The sequence below is a fragment of the Amblyomma mixtum genome, chromosome 5, assembly GCF_055824585.1.
Source record: "Amblyomma mixtum isolate Tamu chromosome 5, ASM5582458v1, whole genome shotgun sequence".
In the NCBI taxonomy this organism is placed as follows: Eukaryota; Metazoa; Arthropoda; class Arachnida; order Ixodida; family Ixodidae; genus Amblyomma; species Amblyomma mixtum.
In genome coordinates this window covers 121,674-139,483 of record NC_143016.1, presented here as the reverse complement: position 1 = coordinate 139,483, position 17,810 = coordinate 121,674, and the positions used below count along the sequence as shown (strand labels likewise).

General features: G+C 43.5%; 1 protein-coding gene across 1 annotated transcript; it reads right to left on the bottom strand.

The window, feature by feature from the left end:
* Positions 1-2,299: 2,299 nt before the first annotated feature.
* On the bottom strand, positions 2,300-17,540 carry LOC149341052 (uncharacterized). The gene is made up of 8 exons (XM_089542878.1): positions 17,435-17,540; positions 13,682-13,826; positions 10,746-10,823; positions 8,411-8,701; positions 6,259-6,350; positions 6,089-6,199; positions 2,607-2,700; positions 2,300-2,510 (listed from the first exon to the last, which is right to left on the bottom strand). The coding sequence occupies exons 2-8, from the start codon at positions 13,743-13,745 to the stop codon at positions 2,365-2,367; spliced, it is 876 nt and encodes a 291-aa protein (XP_089399004.1). The 5' UTR covers positions 13,746-13,826; positions 17,435-17,540; the 3' UTR covers positions 2,300-2,364.
* Positions 17,541-17,810: the final 270 nt, after the last annotated feature.

The window sequence follows — 17,810 nt, the reverse complement described above, 5'->3', positions numbered from 1 at the left end:
CATAAGTAATTACATTAATATCCAGCTGTGCACAGTCATGCAGCTACAAAAATTTCTGCGGTGAAAAAAAAAACGTCCTGGTGGTAACTCAACCAAGCTAACCAGGAAAGCTAGCAGATAAGAGGCAGGGCCAAACTGGAGTTATGGCATAACAAACACATACAATATAGACACCAGTATCACTGTGATCACCACCCTCACGAATGCAGACCAGGATGTGGCTCAAGTCAAAAAGGCAGCTCTCTCTCCCTCCACATGGATGCTCAACTAACATAGCAGTAAAGAAGGCACACATTATATCGCGTGTTGCGTAAATCAGAGAAAATCGAAAAAAAATTCTCTCGGCTTAACCGCACGTTTGTTCGGGCCCAAATTTCGCACAGAGGTTGCATTTGATGGTCAGTTTTGTTTGACACTAATTTAGGCGGATTACTTGCCTGATTCGGTCACAATTGTTTGGAAATCCCCAATCGTCTGCGGCGACGGCGAACCAAAACCGAACGACTTCGCAGCAGTGGTACCCCTATCGCCATCTCGCGCCCACCGGAGAAACCCACCTGTGCTAAGTTAGTGAGCAAATTATCTTTACTTGGTGCTCTCTGCTGCGAAGCAGCGCAAGGCATCACCGAAAATGCGGTCGTACAGCGATCAAGAGAAGGCCATGCCCGCGACTTGGCTATGGGAGTCCAACTCCTCCCCGGTAGAGGGCTCGTTTCTCCGGTTAGTGCGAGATGGCGCCACGTGTACCAGTGCTGCGAAGTCTTTCGGTTTTGGTTCCCCGTCGCCGCAGACGATGAGGATTTCCAAATAATTCTGACCGAATCAGGCGAGTATCCCACCTAAATGTAGTATAAGACAAAACTGACCACAAAATGTAACCTCTGTGCGAAATTTGAGCCCGAACAAACGTGCGGTTAGGCCGAGAGAATTTTTTTCGATTTTCTCTGATTTACGCAACAGTCGGTACATTGAAAGCAAAGATAGAAAAGCGCCCACAGACCTAATGCGAAGTGCTCATACCATTGTCTCGCATCGATAAACAAGGTTAATGACGCATTGAAAATAGTATCTCAAAGAATCTGGTGAAGGACAGTCAGTATGTTATATTACAAATTGTTCTGATGAGAAAGGAACATGTCACAAGCTGTATTAGCGATGACTGAATACTGCTAAGTAATAAACATTAGCGCAGAAAAGAGACTCGTGAGCATATATCAACAAACCAAACATCCATGCAACATCGTATGCAACTATGCAGCACTATGCAACATCTGCGCATCAATGCTCCTAGCCAACTGTATGGTGTTTAATTATTGTTCTACTGCGTTCCTTACAATGGGCTAACTTCAGGTTATTGGCTTTGTATGAAAAACTTTATAACAATTTGTAAATGCACTATGCATGTTGAAAGGCTTAACTATTGGCCTTGATAATTGGAATTGCCATAGCTGGCCTGCACAAGCAGTGCATGGTGGCATGGCATGTAGCTCTCGCAAGGTTTGCTCTGGATGTCCTTGTCCTGAATACACATCTCTGGGCTACGTCCAAATGTGATGGCACCAAAAATCAAGGCAGCTGGTAGATATATAAGCTGCTGCCGCTGACGGCTCATTCAGAGAAGAGTGCTTCCTCTTGAATCGGCTTAGAAAGCTAAAAAATACAATGCAACGTATATCTGTGCTTCCAAAAAACTGGGACAGACACTTGAGCTCCACCGTTAAGGGCACGATGCGACAGCAGTTCCTCTTGCTTACACAGACACAGACACCGTTTCCTATTCCACAGTCACAATCATTATGTGAAAGACTACATGACATACATATAAGGCCTCACTTCAACCAAGCTGTATGGATGTGCCAGAGTGCCCTAGCAGTAGCATGTCGCAACCCAAGGGTCATGGGATACAGCGATGGGTCTGCTGTGTAGCAGCTTGAGAGGCAACGCTAGTAACGTGAGTCATCGTCTGCTGTGTGTTTATATGAGGGTGAGGAGTCGGAAGGCTGCTGACGACCCGTACGCTTGGCACATTGCTTGCGGTTGCTCTGATTGCTGAAGATTCAATGGAACGCTGGCATGGCTGGCGCCATCTATGGAAGCCTCTTCTGATCACAACACGAATGACGATGCCGCCGCCGGCTTTTCTGCAGACTGGGGCCCTTGTGCTATCACGTAATAATGTTACATGAATGGCAGTTTACAACAGCTTTCTTGTTCTAGCTTGACAAACGAAACAATAGCGTGATTCCAAATGCTGGCACCTGGCTTTCCACAGTTAAGAGAGAACGTTCTGCACAAACACTTCAAGGCTAAGAAGCGTTTATTTTGGTACAGGTTAAGAACATTCCACTCTAATGCTCACCCCCTTCAGGCAATGTTTGTAGGGTCCCAGCAGTAATGCTTGTCCTTGTTCAGGCCACTGATTGCGGCAATTTCATCTTCAGTGAGAGAGAAGTCAAAGATGTGCGCATTCTCTTCAATTCGCTCTGCCTTAGTTGACTTTGGAATGATGGCTGAAAAGAAAAGGAAAGCATGGGAACAAGTCGCACCCAAGTTTTGTTTCATAGTACTGCCTTCTGAATTTGTGCTAATGAACTGGGCCACTGTACCTATGCCAAGTTGAAGGGCCCACCGCAGAACCACCTGTGCTGGCGTCTTTTGGTGCCGGCCAGCTATTTCCACAATAGTTGGCTCTTGAAGTACCTGTGGAGAGGCAATAGAGTAACAGTTTAATGCAATACTGGACTGCCGTCGCTGATTTCCTCAAGAGTACCTGAAAGCCTAACAATGACTGCAATGACTTGTTCAAAGTCCACACAATCGCAAATACTTTTTGCAGTACAGTCATGTGCATTACAACTACTGTAACTGTGCAAGCACAAGTTACATCATGGAAAACGTAAGTGATAACGATTGTGGCAATTAATTTCACTGCGTGAGCTATCCTACTTGTTCTTACAATTGCAAATAAAAAATAGCAAAACTGGCCTGTTCCCAATTTATATGATAGCTCGCATTCAATCGAATCAGAGCTTCATACCAATGGGAAAAAAGTTTTAAACATATTTGCTAATACCCCTGTCACACGGGCACTGTAAAGGTACTTTGAACTAAAGCTCCATTACGCTACCAAAGGAGCACTACTTCAAGGGAGTTCGCCCGTGCTACACGGTCGCGGAACGACCTTTGAAAAACGATTTTAGCGCCCTCATCGGTGAAAAACTGGATTAAAATTGCAGACTTCAGTGCACATGAGAATATAGCAGTGTCACATATTTTCATAAAAAACTTGTTTTATATCAATATTATGCTCAATCAACGCAATTTCAACTGCAATAATGGCATGATCTGCCAAGTACAGAGCATAACATCACAGCACTGGCCACACTGAGCTCAAATGGCTCGGCTTGGTTCTTCGGCTCTTCCCTTTGCTTCTTTTCCTCTGTTTTCTTTGGCCTTGCGATTGTTGCGATTATGTTCACGTTTTTCTCTGTGCCTTATGCTCGGCGATCTCCGTCAAGATGTATCACTAGCTGCTGTCCGCCACTGTCCGTACTTGCTGAAAACAACAAACAACATGGCCGACATGGCGTCGTAGTTACCGTGGCGCTTGTAAATCCGGGACGAGAGTATGGCGTGGTGAAACCGCCACAAAACAAATAACCTTATATTTTAAAAGACCAATAATTTTACGAAGCAAATTTCAGAAAAGAATATTGATCGTTTCTTATCCCCATTTATTTTTGCTGCTAACTTACTGGGAGAGAGAGTACTCCCTTGCAGCCTCAAAGGACAAACTCGAGCTGCCTTGATTCGAAGTTCCTTTGAACTAGGTGTCCTTAGGCGCGTCCGTGCGGCAGCGCGCGTTCTCCCTTGGAGTAATGGAGCTTTAGCTCAAAGTACCTTTACAGTGCCCGTGTGACAGGGGTATTAGATACTCATGCATGTGAAGGAACTTTTGGAGAGCTTATACGTGCATAAAGTTCTTCTCCATGAAATACTTCATAAAGTAAGTATAAGGTTGCCTTTCTAGACCCCAAACAACATTTGTGCCAATGCTGTAGATGATACCAAAAAAATAACAATAGCAGTCTCAATGTCTTTCAAAATGTCAGCACAGAAGCATTATTCCTGCATGTTGTTGAAATATGGCCACTACAGCCTGACCTGCCTTCGAAATTCTTAAAAACTTACATGGATATTACTTACGGTGGGCTAAACATCTCTCCATAAATAGACTAACAGTAATAGTTAAAAAGTTAGCAATTCAGTAATAGTCAACCAGCCCACTATAGTTGGCACACCTTGGCTGTATTGTGATGCGCTACACCGCTGACAGTGCTATGCCAAAAAAAAGCGCACTTCTAACTCAAAAAGCCTATTTCTAAAAATTGCAGAACATCTTGGGCTAAATGCCTGGTATTGCTTTGAAGCATAAAAATGGGTGCCATGGTCACTACACAAAAAACACAAGGTTTAGTTAAAATGCAGTGGCACTTGAGTTCTTGCAAATGGCCTTTAGTTTGTGAAAAAGTGGTCTTGCAAGCCATTTGTGTGGTTACACAAATGAAATTTCGATATGCAACTGATCCGCCTCCTTTGTTGATGGTCCAAGTCTATTAAAAGATGAATTTGAAGCTTCTCAGGTCATAACACTTGGTACAGTGGCTCACTCAATGCTTGGCTGCTGAGCACATGGCTACAAGATTGGATGTTGACTGCAGCGGCACACCCATTCGCTGTGTGACGTCAAAGTATGTTAAAACAACCACAGGTGGCCAAGATTACCCCCCCCCCCCAACTTTCATTGGGTGCTATTCAGGTGTCCACTGCATGTGAAACGTTACTCTTGATTTCCTTTCCTTGTACTCTTGCACCCCTTATAATAGCAGCCCTCATTACTGGCATGTCTAAACAATAGCAAATCTCAATAAATATGTGTACCTCACTGTGCATAGCTGTCTCCATTCCCCCCTGCACTAATGCAGCAAACCTATGAGCAAAATGGACCATCGTTTCTGTCCTGAATGCAGCATTTATGTTAAGTCAGTTCGCTGCTAGCTCCCTACACAGGCTAGGGTGGGAGACATAGATTATGCTATTTGGGGTCAGCTATGACCATCATGTGAAATATGTTTCGGCTATCTTGCAGAATTCAGTGTCCTAAACTTATTCTGAATTTTCAGCACAGAATGAAACTATGACGACTCATGCTGATGAAAAAAAAAAAAAGAACAGTTAACAGTATTCCAGAAGCACAACACCAACACATTTATAACAATGCAAGAGAAGAAGCAGAACAAACCATCTGCATAAGCTTGTGCTGGTGTCTACAAATCTCAACACAGATGAACAATTTTTTATCTGCTACAGCCTAAGAAAATATAACTTTCTCTAGTGCACAGCACTCAGAAACAAAAGTCCTTTAATTTGCTTATTAATGCAAAAGTCTGCGGGATGTCATGTCCGAATTCTGCATTTTTTCTTTTCTTACATGAAGCCAGGACATTATTGAATACGAAAATGCATATGTACAGGTCACGATGAGACATCCAAGTGAATGTGATTTTTACCTTTGTAGACATGCCAAGTTCTACCATGTACTGTCAGCGTCAAACGAAGCGCGAACAAGGCTATTGAAAACAACAAAAGGAGACTAGCTGAGAGAAACTGAATATTGGAGCACTTTTCAATGTCATGAAGACCATTGCGCGGACGTGCTAATTTGATTCTTCCTGTATTTTTTCTTCAGGCAATAGCATTTTTAGTTTTTTATGTTTTTTAGTTTTTAAGTTTTTTATGTCATAGTTATGTTGAATTCAAGCACTCTACAGAGTATTTGTGCACAACAATACACTGAGGGCTTCAATATGAAGCATAACACAAGAGCATGTAGCCTGCATCCTGACAAATGTAAGTGAACAAGATTGAGAAGTAGAAGTATGCTCTGCAAGTACAGGTAGCTCAGCAGCCAACATCTTAATGTGTTATTAGTTACCATATCAACCAGATTCATGAAGATGAAAGAAGCGGACGTCAGTGTACACATGCACAGCAACTTAACAAAAATGACAGCGTTCGAAAAGCTCACAGCTTTGACTCCATCCGCTGCTCCGAGAGGTGAGTAAGCTTGGAGAACAATCTGGTGCTCCTTGCAAAAACGCAGCAGGTCGCTCTGCACGAGGTGCGGGTGAAACTCCACCTGCAGAGGAAGCTGTGTCTCTCCCATGCCTCAGCAGCCCTTGTGCAACAAACGCTCACCTGGTTTACAGCAGGTGGCACACTGCAGTACGTGAGCAGTTCCTGCAGGTGCCGGACAGTGTAGTTGGAGACACCAATGGCGCCTACTTTCCCTGCATACAAGGATATCTCACGTGACCTGATTTGACATTGACAGTCATGAAAAAGCAAAAGCAGTGCACTGAATGTTCAAAGGTGCTGACTTCTGACAAAACACTTAAATCTCAACATTTATGCGACAGCCTGTATCGCATTGCGCTTTTGCCGCTAAAAGCTCCAAATTGACGTAGGTACTGAAAAGGTTGCAGTTACTGCTGTAAATTGCTGCTCTCATAACCTGTGGCTATGAATTGGCACACTTATTAAAAGCCCTGCATTGTTTTCATGTAACTGTTCTCAATCACTGTTTTCAAGTCCATGAAAACAAAAAGAAAAATACACCTGTGCAATATAAATACACCAAGAGAAGTTAAAACATTAGCTGCAAACTGAAATGATCAACAATATTCCAAACAGAAAATATAATGAAGTACAGGATCATGTACCCTTTAAATAAATTTCTAATTATAACGCACTACATAAACGAAGTGCATAGTTTATTTCTTTTTTCTTTTCCTCCACTTGGTAAGATTTTGACCAACATATTCTGTAGTAGATTTGAGATGCATTGTACACAGTGTTGTAGGCGTCACCGAAAAAAAGTAACTAAATATGTTACTCGTTACGCTAAGAAAAAAAGAACGCGTTACCGTCCTACGTTACCTACAAAAAAAGGTAACGCGTTACCGTTACCGAAAAAAGTATCGCACGTTACTTTGCTGTTACTCCATGGCCATACATTTTAATCACTGTGTCTTCGCTGTAACTGTAACCTATAACTCGTCTTCTCTGCAAGGCTTGTTTTCCAACCAAAAGATCTCAAACACTGACGACACGCTCATATTCTTCAAGCAAATGGTAACTCCGGATGGTCGCACTCTGCTTGCAACAGAGTCTAGGCAGGAAAAGGAGGGAGGCCGTCCTTAGTCACAGTGCTGTGGGGAGTGCGTTGTTCCTTGTTCTGGCTAGGGGAGAAAGGGGGGGGGGGGGGGGGGGGTTACACTATGACGGGAGAAAGTTGGAGTGCCAGTGTTGTTCAGCAGAAAATTTTTAGAAAGTTTAGTGTGAGGTAGCTCACTACTGCCGGCACAGGAATTAACACAAAGGCCCATTTCCTTTTTTCCTCTACTTCGGTGCTACAGCCGGTTGACTGCAATCCCCTTTTCTGTGCTGTACCATTGTACTCTTTCGACAGCTCTCTTGGGGCCATCTTGAAGTAAAGTGGCAACATTCCTGAGTTTACTCAGAAGAGAAAACTGCTTCCACAAAGAATGCGAGAGTGTCGCCTGGGAACGAGACCTTTTGGCTGGAAAACAAGCTTACGGAGAAACTGACTTACAGATTTCTGCAAATGGTACATTGGTGGCTCGGCAAGCGTCCACTCTTTAGAGAGTTGTGTGTGTGAGTGGTTTGGGGGTGAAGACAAGTGTGTGAATGCGTGTTCGTGCTTTTTTTCTTAGTTGAGTGCGTCTTCAAGGGCAGGTGTTTTCTGGCATGCACGCGAGCCGCAACAAGCGTTGTCGAGAGCACCCATAGGTTTTGTTGTTCATTTGCAACATCATTTCTGGCGTTTTTTTTTTTCTGAAAAAGAGGTGGAGGGGGACAATTCAAATAAAAAGTAACTAGTAACGTGACACCTCACGTTACCGGAAAATGTTAACGCAAGTACGTTACCCATTACAGTTCCGAAATGGTAACGAGTACATTACTAAGTTACCGAAAAAGTAACGCGTTACCGACAATACTGATTGTACACAACCATCATGGTAAAATCCTCTATAACTGATGTTCCAGTACATACTAATTTATAAATCTCAGAATTGGCAAAATTCTGTGGAGTTTCATAGGTGCAACAGCTGAGGGCAGATGTAAGTCCAAACAATTCCATAAAACTGAACTAAAGTACCGCTTTATCTCACTTTTGTAGTTGCATAAGCTGCAACATTTCTCACAGCCTAACAAGCAGAAAGAAGCACAACTGTAAACATTCACTGCACAGTCAGAGCGGATGCAACATGCCAAAATTTGCAGGCTACTCGCAAAACGGAGATGCATTTTCCAGTGCAGGTCACACCTTGGTTGTAGAGGCTCTCCAGTTCGAGCCAGCTTTCCTTGCGCAGCGCAGCTTGCTCGGGGTCTGCAGGTTTGCGGCCTTGCACACCAGGCCAGTGCAGCAGCATCAGGTCCAGACTTCCTCCTAGTCTCTGAACTGTTCCCAGAACTGATTCGCGGCACTTCTCGGTGCCTTGGGCCACAGGTGGTACCTTGCTGGCCACCCAGACATCAGATCTCTGCAGGCCATACTGTGACAGCGACTGCAGTGCAGCAACGACCGCTGCCTCGTTCCTGTACAACGGCGCCGAGTCTGGCGCCAATGCTGCTCAGGACAACAGCACTCAGGAATCATGCCCTGCTTCATCTCAGCTGGTGTCAAAGGCAGAAACACAAAGCATATGAGCCTCACTTCTAACAGGGTTTTGTTATGCACAAAGAAGTGCATTCAAACTAGCTGCAAGAATTAAAACTAGCGGCACAATTCTGAAGCAGTTAAAGCACATGATGAATTGATGCATGCATTGTCTATACCTAGGAGTTGAATTTTTCGGTTTCAACCAAAAAACACCGATTAAAAGTACGCCGAATTCCATTTTTTGAAATTCAGTTTAAACCAATAAAAGTCAGTATTTCTGGGATGCATGTTACAGCTAGCTGGCTTTTCAGTACGAGTAGGTCACAGAAGAAAATTGTAAAACTGCTGTAACCAGAAATGTGGTGAGACAATGGTACCTTCGGAATTTAGTTCTGTGGTTCAGTGGTTGTGAGTTCTGCAGGCGCTGATCCACAAACTCAAACACGCCACAGCAGATAGGGAGGCTCCTCGTCCTAGTTAGATGCAGTCGGCTAGCGTATACTCCATCTGTCCAGACTTATCATCAGCTAAGAGCCATCACTTGGTTAAGTAGGTTTTTTCACTGCATGTAAGTATGGTGACAATGTTTCGAACTGTAACCACTGCCAAAGTGAAACTATGCATAAAAGGCACAGAAGTTTCATGTTATAGCTTCCCCGACGGTTAAGCGGCAGTTCCATTGCTGCCATCAACATGTGGACCATATGATACGGGACTACTGACATTTTTGTCTCAACGCGATCATTTAGCTCCGACATTTTTACTTTTTATTACAATTGACAACTTACTTCTGCAAGGATATGACTCTCAATATGACGGTTTGTGTGTTAATTAGTGCTAAAAGTGCAAAATAAACTCTACATCACTTGTAACTGCACAGGGATGTCATATATATCACCGAGAAAAAATCAAAGTTTGTACAAAGGAAACAATATTTGCTGAACAAAAAACTAAATTTGTGTTTCGAAATAAATATTGAAAAAAGTCCGCCGAATTTCCAAAAAATAAAAACTGAAAATCCCAACCGCTATTGATACCCTGGCATTATTTTCTGGGTCCAGCATTTCCTTTCTTTTGAAATTTGCCAATCTTTTTTCTTTTCATTACTGAAATTTTCAAGTTTCTGTGGTCCACATTTTTTTTTCTCGCACAATGGCCTGCCCATTCTTCGCTGGCTGGTAGGTATTTCAGGGTATTTCACAATGTTGGGTATTTCATGTGTTACAACCCACACACCACAGCTTGTAAGACCAGTCTTGTGAGATATCTCCTACCAGCCTATGAAAAGTTGTGCACACAGCCAATGGTGGCAATATAGAGACTGATTGTTTAGCTTTTTCTGTGCATGACTGTGACACAACCTTGGAGCCTTTGTATCGCATTGAGGTTGCTCAAAGGGAGAGGGCACTACTATGTTGCTACTTGTTCAGCTTGAGAGAGAACAAAATACTCGAAATTTCTTTCCTGTTTAGTTCTGGGTTTTCACACCTTCAGAGCTGTAGTCCACTGTCAACAGTGAGTTTCATCAGCTTTCTTTCCCTTTCTTCTTTCTCTCATCTTCCGCTTCCTTCTTTATCAGCTATCTTTATCCTCTCTCCTTTCCAGAGCAAGCAACTAGCAGTTTTCAACCTGCTCCTTCTTGTTTCTATATGTTTATATATCACGTTCACAAACCAGATATTAATAACTGAAAGAATAAGTTATGTGAGCAAGAAAATGAAGAAAAAAGAAACAGAACACTCAAGAATAGTCATGCACAGTGAAGAAAGCAGTAGCAACAAACACAAAGTTTAAATTGTAATATGAAAAGCCGAAGCTAGCAATACGACAGGGAGCTGTCATACTCCTTATATAATGTTTGGTGCAGCATTTCATGATTAGTATGGAAGTGTACATTCATTTCTGGTTGTACTGGTCCTTTGGCACACATTGTTCAGGCGAGCTTTTCATGACATAAGAGACTTTGTCAGCAGTCCAGCACTGCAAGACTGCAACATACCGATCAGGCGGTAACCCTGTTTCAGCACTGTTGGCAGCAGAGACTTGAGTGCAGCCTCCGAGATGCGATATGTTCCAACTGGGTTCAGCAACAAGGCACTTCATTAAACTTCACCTTATGTACCAAAAGACGTACACACGCATGAAGGCAGCACACACAAGGTGGCTTCAGTAGTTATATTGACAGTGAACGTATCAGCATACTGTCTTCCTCAAAGTAGTCCTGAGCATAGCCTAACACTTCATGGTTTGACTGCGACCAAACTTTAGCTGCACTCAAGGTTTATGCCCCAGCTTGTCTCAATAAAAAACAAAAACGACCCATGCACACTAGATTCCTATGCTTTAATAAAACACTGTGTTTAATGAGAACACTGTAGTGTATTGCTCCAAATTCATTTCAATTGCCTGCAGCCCTTAAACCCTTCGTACAGCAGTAAGATGCATGTGTCCCACCTGCCTAATGTGCCAGCAAACGGGGAACGATGCACCAACCATACCCTATTTGTGTGCACGGAATACTACCAAACTATCAAACAAGCCACACGATGTGTTTTTATATCTCGCTAAAGGTCTCCTTGGTGTCCTGTGTGTTTTTATAAGCACGGGTGTACAGTTCGACAAGATCCATCTTGGCAGGACATTAAAAAATTTTGGAAAATTGACTTTTTAGCCTCTTCCATCAGTCAAATGCCTCAAAGTACTATTTGCAGTAATTTTCTATTCTAATAAAAGCTGTCTAATATGTCCAAAAGACTGAGGTAAGGATGCATCCACATCTGAGGTCTTATTACGAAGCCGGTACAACTGTGTACCCCTTTTTCTACAAAACCAGTGGTCGAAACGACTTGAAACGATGTCACTCAATTAGGGGCGTGAGAATATTAAAAACTTTGAATAGCAAATTGAATATCCTTCTATTCGATTATTTGAACGAATCAAATAGTGTATTTTCAAAAATATTCAAAACAAATCGATTCTGTTCTCAACTTTTCGAACAGTTTTTGAATAATGGAAGGAGGTTCGAATAACACCCGTTGTGTTTTTCTTCGACAAATGTTCCAAAAATGACCCACACCAACGCTGCACACCATTCTTCTGCTAAAAGTATGCATGGGATGAAGTGTTCAGCGCCATGGCCGCGGTCCATTTGTGTGGCGGCATTCATAATGCTTGTACATGACCTCTAAGACTGGACGACATGGCAAAACTCAAGCAAATTCAGCAAAACCCTGCCTTGATGCCTGATCCCGGAGGCTGTGACTCACACATATGTGCCACCAGCCTCATTTCCTGTAGTGTGGTTCCAGTGCCACCAAGTACCCACCAGTTTTCTAATGGGTACAAGGCCTTGTGCTCGGCTTTTCTGGGTTGAAATGCATGGGAAAAGGGTCTTTGACCAAAGCAAGCAAATGGTAATTTTCCCATACCTATAACTTGATGGTTTTAGAGTTTATATAGTGGCTTCGTGTCAGGACCCATCAGTGAAGATTAGTGTTGCATCTTTCAGCAACTGTACCTCTAACTTCATAAGATTTAAACTTACAGCGCCGTACAACAGTGCTACCACTGGCGCTTCAACGTTTCGCATGACTGCTCGTTATGTATGAATATTTGCACAAGTAGCGAATATCAGCACTAATACTGGATTCATATTCTATTCGGTTTTGAAAAAGTACTTATTAGTACAGCCCTACATTCAATTTCTAGTGACATTCTGGAAATTTTACCATTTTTATACATGTACACAGCTTGCATCTTATAAGGAGTTAATGTGCACCAAAATCTAGGTATACAGCCATTCTTCAACATTACTTGCATCAAAATGAACCCACCATGGCCAGGATAAAACTTGTGAACTAATGCTCAGCAGCTGAACATTACAGTCAATGAGCCATTGTGGCAAAGTTCATTAAATAAGTGATCACAGTCCAGCTGGTTTTGACCCTGAAAACATGAGGACTTTACCCATTTCAAATGGAATGAATTTGTTTAAAATCTACTGGAACACAATCCAATGGACTCACTAGCCTTCTGTGACCAAGTTACACCCTTATAATGTTGTTTTATAAATGGACGTGGCAAACAATGCATATCCTACTGCAATACAAGGCACACACTCTGAATGCATGATGTCTGAGCTTTGTTGCAATGCTTGATGCAGGCAATAAAATAACGACTTATAAATTCCCCATTCACATCAGTTAACACATATATTTCGGCATTTTTGTCAACATATGGTGCACTATAGTGGCTGTAACTAATTGAAGAATTTTAAAAACAAATTGAGAAAACATCAAATAGCCTCCAAGCATCACAGAGTTGTACCGAAATGTTTTACTACAAAGTGGTGCAAGTGGTGCATGTAGTATATTTATTGGACAGAAGGAAAAAAACTACCTCCATCAACGCCCTGTGAATAAGAGCAGCTATTCAAATCGTTACGCATCCTCCAAAGTAGTAACTGGCTCGTACTAATTTCGTTTGCTGCCGATCTTACGTCTCCCTGGTGCTTTCAGTTAATATATTCGTAGAAAAAGTTCGTATTAAACGAAATATGTTCAGGCCTCCGCGCGGGAAACGACTGACTGCTCCCGAGGGCACGCAACGCGACCTCTGAATGTTACCAGACACGTCGCGACTATCGCAGATCCTCTTGTGAACGTATACGTTCACAAGCCGCATCTGGAAGCTGTACATGCGCTGCTCTGGTTTGAAATTTACTAACGAGGGTACGCGATGCACGTGCACTACGAAGCAGCAGTCACACCCTGCACGAGCCCTAGAGTTGCATGCACTTGATATCCATAAACGCCACCAAAACATGCATTTGCTTGGCAGTCAACGGTTTCGGTTTTGAGTCGAGGCATCGGTACAGAAAATATTGCGCGAGGCTCGCCCTAGGGAAAATTTGCGTTCCAGCTTATGCGAACTTACATCCGATGGCAGGCAGATGAGCTCCATTGTTTAAGAGCACTTTTGTGGCCATCGAAAGAGCCATTTTTCGCCGATCAGTTGCTCGACAAGCGGTTCAAGTCTAAACAAGCGCCCGAAACAATGCGCTATCTCTCAAGGAGAAATGGATAGATGGATGGATGATAATGGCTTTACCCTTTGTACCGGGCGGTAGCTTTCGCCACCTAGCCTATACTTCCCCCATTGTTAATTTAATTTTCTTTTCCCTTTCGCTCTTACAATATCTAATCTGTCTATCCTTTTACCCTCGAAATTCACGCCTCCCTTGATTTCCGCCACCAATCCTCCAACCTCCCCTTCGTCAATGTCACGCTTTTCCCATCCACTCGCCCGTCCTCCCCAGTAAATCCCAGCGCTATCTCTATGGTCGTTGCTGTCCCCTCTGGGAGGGCTGGGCGGAGTTCTGCGCACCTCAGAACCAAGTGTTCTATGGTCTCCGTTTCCGTTTTGCATGCAGAGCACAAAATATCCACTTCTTCAAATTTGGACCTATACGTTTTTGTTCTCAGAGTCCCTGTCCTAGCCTCAAAAAGCAGTGAACTGCCCCGCGAATTATCGAATAATCGCTCTTTTTTGATGTCCTGTTTTCGTGTCCTATATATGCCTAGCGCCGATTTTTCCTGCATTCTTTCTTTCCACATCTTTCTTTCCGACTCCTTTACCTCCACTTTCACGTTAGTCTTTTGTTGCGTCCCATCCCTCACCCGTAAATACTTCGTTCTTAGCTTTCGGGTTCTATTAGTCCATTTTGTGTTAATACTGTTCATGTACAGATACTTGTACACCTTTTTTGCCCACCTTGTTTCCTCCATTTGAGTTAGTCTCTGATCATATTTCAGTTTGCTGATGGCCTCCCGAACCTCGAACGACGCCCAACCCATATCTCCCTGGACTCCCTCATTCGGAGTGTTCCCATGGGCTCCCAAGGCTAGCCTTCCTACACTTCTTTGTCTGACCTCTAGCCCTGACTGTACTTCTGATTTCATGCACAGGACTGCATTTCCAAATGTGAGGCCCGGTACCATGATTCCCTTCCATACTCCTCTAACCACCTCATACCTATTATAGTTCCATAGTGCTCTATGCTTCATAATGTCTGAATTCCTTTTTCCTTTATCCTTCAGAATCCTCTCATGCTCTTCCAGATATTTTTTTCCTTCACTTAGCCATACACCTAGATACTTATACGTACTCACATGGTCTATCATAGTGTCTTGTATTTCTAGTGGGTCTCCCTTCTCATCATTATAGACCATTATCCCTGACTTCTCTCTACTGAACTGGAGTCCTAGCTTGTTGCCCTCCTCACCACAGATTTTAACTAGTTCCTGCAGCTTATCTCGCTTGTCTGCTAGTAGAACAATGTCATCCGCATACATTAGTCCAGCCAACACTTGGTTTACCCTCTGACCATCCTGCATATAACTCACGTCAACTCCTACCCTACACTCTTCCAACCTCTTTTCCATTTGGCTCACATATACCATGAAAAGTAGAGGTGACAGTGGGCAGCCCTGCCTTAACCCTCTCTTAATTTTAGCTGGTTTTGTAGTTTCTCCCTCCCAGGTTACCACGACCTCATTGTCTGAATATATACGTTGTAGAACCAGATTTCTATCAGCGCCATATCCCTTCAATTGGTCCCAAAGTTTTTCCTGGTTCACATTGTCATATGCCCCCTTAATGTCTAAAAATGCCATCCATAGAGGCCTCCGACTTGCCTCAGCTATCTCTATACACTGTGTTATGACAAATAGATTGTCCTCCAACCGTCTGTCCCTTCGGAAACCGTTCTGCAACTCTCCCAAGATCTCCTCACGCTCTGCCCATTCTTCCATTCTCATTTTCACCATCTGCATTGCTAGCCTGTAAATAACTGATGTGACCGTAATTGGTCGGTAGGATTTAATGTTGTCCCTGTTTCCCTTGCCTTTGTATATTAGTCTCATCCTGCTCACTTTCCAGTCTTTTGGAACGTCTCCTCCCTCTACCACTTTTTCAATGATCTGTCGTAATTTCAGTTTGCTTTTTTTGCCTAGTATGGTAATTAATCTCATAGGTATGCCGTCTGGTCCTGTCGCTGTTCCGATGGGAACCTTGCCTTCTATTCTGTCCCAGTCCCCTGCTGTTCTCTCCCTAGGCTCTTCCTCCTCTGCCCCATTGCTGTCCCTGCTCTCCCCTAGACCATCCGCCACAGGCTCTGCAAATGCTGCTTCAATTGTTTGTCTGATAAATTCCTGTGCTTCCTCTCCCTCTACCCTTTTTCCATCCTGTGTGGTCAGAGTGTGTTGGATGCCCTCTGTTCTCTTCCCTTGTAGCCTTATGTGCTCCCAAAACCTCTTTGCAGCATTCCTATCTTTCTTATTTACCTCCATCATCCACTGGACTCCTGCCTTTCCTATTTTGGCTTGGACCAATGTCGCTGCCTCCCTTTTGCTCTCTAGGTATTCATTCCATTTTGCATCCACTTCGTCTGGTGGGGCCCCCCTTTTCTTTGCAACTCTGTGTTCCCTGGATGCCTCCTGTCGTCTCGCTATGGCTGCCTTCACTTCCCCGTCCCACCAGCTTTTTGGCGTGTCTCTTCCCTTTCTTCGTCCCTTTTTTCTTTGGGCCTTCTCTAACTCCCCTTGAAAAACCCCCACGAGGGCATCATATGTCCACTCCCTATCCGGCTGCCTGGACACTATGTCTTCAATGTGTCCAGACACTTCCTGCAGTTGTGCATCAGTGAGGTTATGTTTGCTTTCCCTCCCTTGAGTTCCTACCGCTGGTATTGCGCTACCAAATGTAATTTTTATTCTTCTGTGGTCGCTTCCCAGGCTTTTCTTACCTTCTTCATCAATTTTCATGTCCCCTAACCTGTCATACAGTTTGTGTGACATTAGGCAATAGTCAATAGTTGGGTGTGAATTCTTTCTTACCCATGTTACTTTCCCGTCGCATTTTATTTCCGTATTAACCATTACTAGATCATGGGCATCGCAGAATTCTCCTAACATCTTCCCCGTTGTATCTGTAGCTCCGTCAAAGTATTCCAAGTGAGCGTTCATATCTCCCAAGATAATTATTTCCTGATGCAAGCCTAAGTCCCTGATGTCTTTAGACATACATTCGAAATGCCCTTTGTTCTCCTCACTCGACTCACTCCCTGTTTTAAGGTATACAAATCCTATTATTGTTCTTAGACTCCCCACTATGCCCTGGAGCCATAGATGCTCTCTGCAGTTTACTCTTACTCTTTCCCAATCTTGCCCATTTACTAATGCCCCTAGGCCTCCACCTTTACGGTCTTTCTCTTTTCTGTTACACCCTATCCAAGTGTAACCTGCAATGTGTGGCGGTTCTTCCATATCTCTCAGGTGAGTTTCCGCAACCCCATATACCCCAATGTTTTCGGATTTTAGTTGTTCTTCGATTTCATCCCATTTAATTCGACTTCTTCCCCCTTGCATGTTAATGAACCCAACACTGAGAGGTTGCTTTCTTTTCGTTCGCCGTGCCCTTGTCCTGCCCCCCCCTCCTTTCACATTTGCTACCTACTCCTTGGTCTGCAGGGGTTTCCTGCGTGCCTGTAAAAAAGCAAGTGCCCTACGGCCTATCCTCTTCCCAACCTGCCATCCCGCTGGTTCGGCGTAATGGATGCCATCCGGGCAGAATGGGAGAAAGTTCCTGTCTCCATAAATCACCCGGTTTACATCCATCACGTTAGAAATGCTAGAAATGCGAGCACAGTTGCCTGGTTCCCTGTCAAAAGAAGCGCCAGAGACAGCAGTGAAAGAAGCTGCAAAAAATCGAAACCGAAAGTACTTGTGCATTGTGAGGTGATGTCAAAAAAGTTCGAGGCCAAGACAACCAGTACCCGTTGCGCAGTACGTTTGCATGTGCCTCGGGAGTTTTACTTCATGTTTGAGGACAAGCGTGCATTTTCTAAATTGCTCTTTCTGCCGCTTTCCATAAAAAAAAAAAAAAAAAAACTTTCGTATCTTTGACGATAGCAGCGCCACACTAAGACAAATTCTTTATGTGTAAGTAATTAATTTAGTTTTTAAATACTCAAGTTTAGTTACTAAAATAAATGTTAGCAAGAACT

Excerpts from the sequence above, each read along its gene's own strand:
- LOC149341052 (XM_089542878.1), bottom strand. The coding sequence starts at position 13,745 with ATGGCTCTTTCGATGGCCACAAAAGTGCTCTTAAACAATGGAGCTCAT. Across the intron at positions 8,702-10,745 it reads ACAGGGTTACCGCCTGATCG|ACTCGGCGCCGTTGTACAGG; the intron begins GTATGTTGCAGT and ends CATTGGCGCCAG. Across the intron at positions 6,200-6,258 it reads TGCCACCTGCTGTAAACCAG|GTGGAGTTTCACCCGCACCT; the intron begins GTGAGCGTTTGT and ends CTTCCTCTGCAG.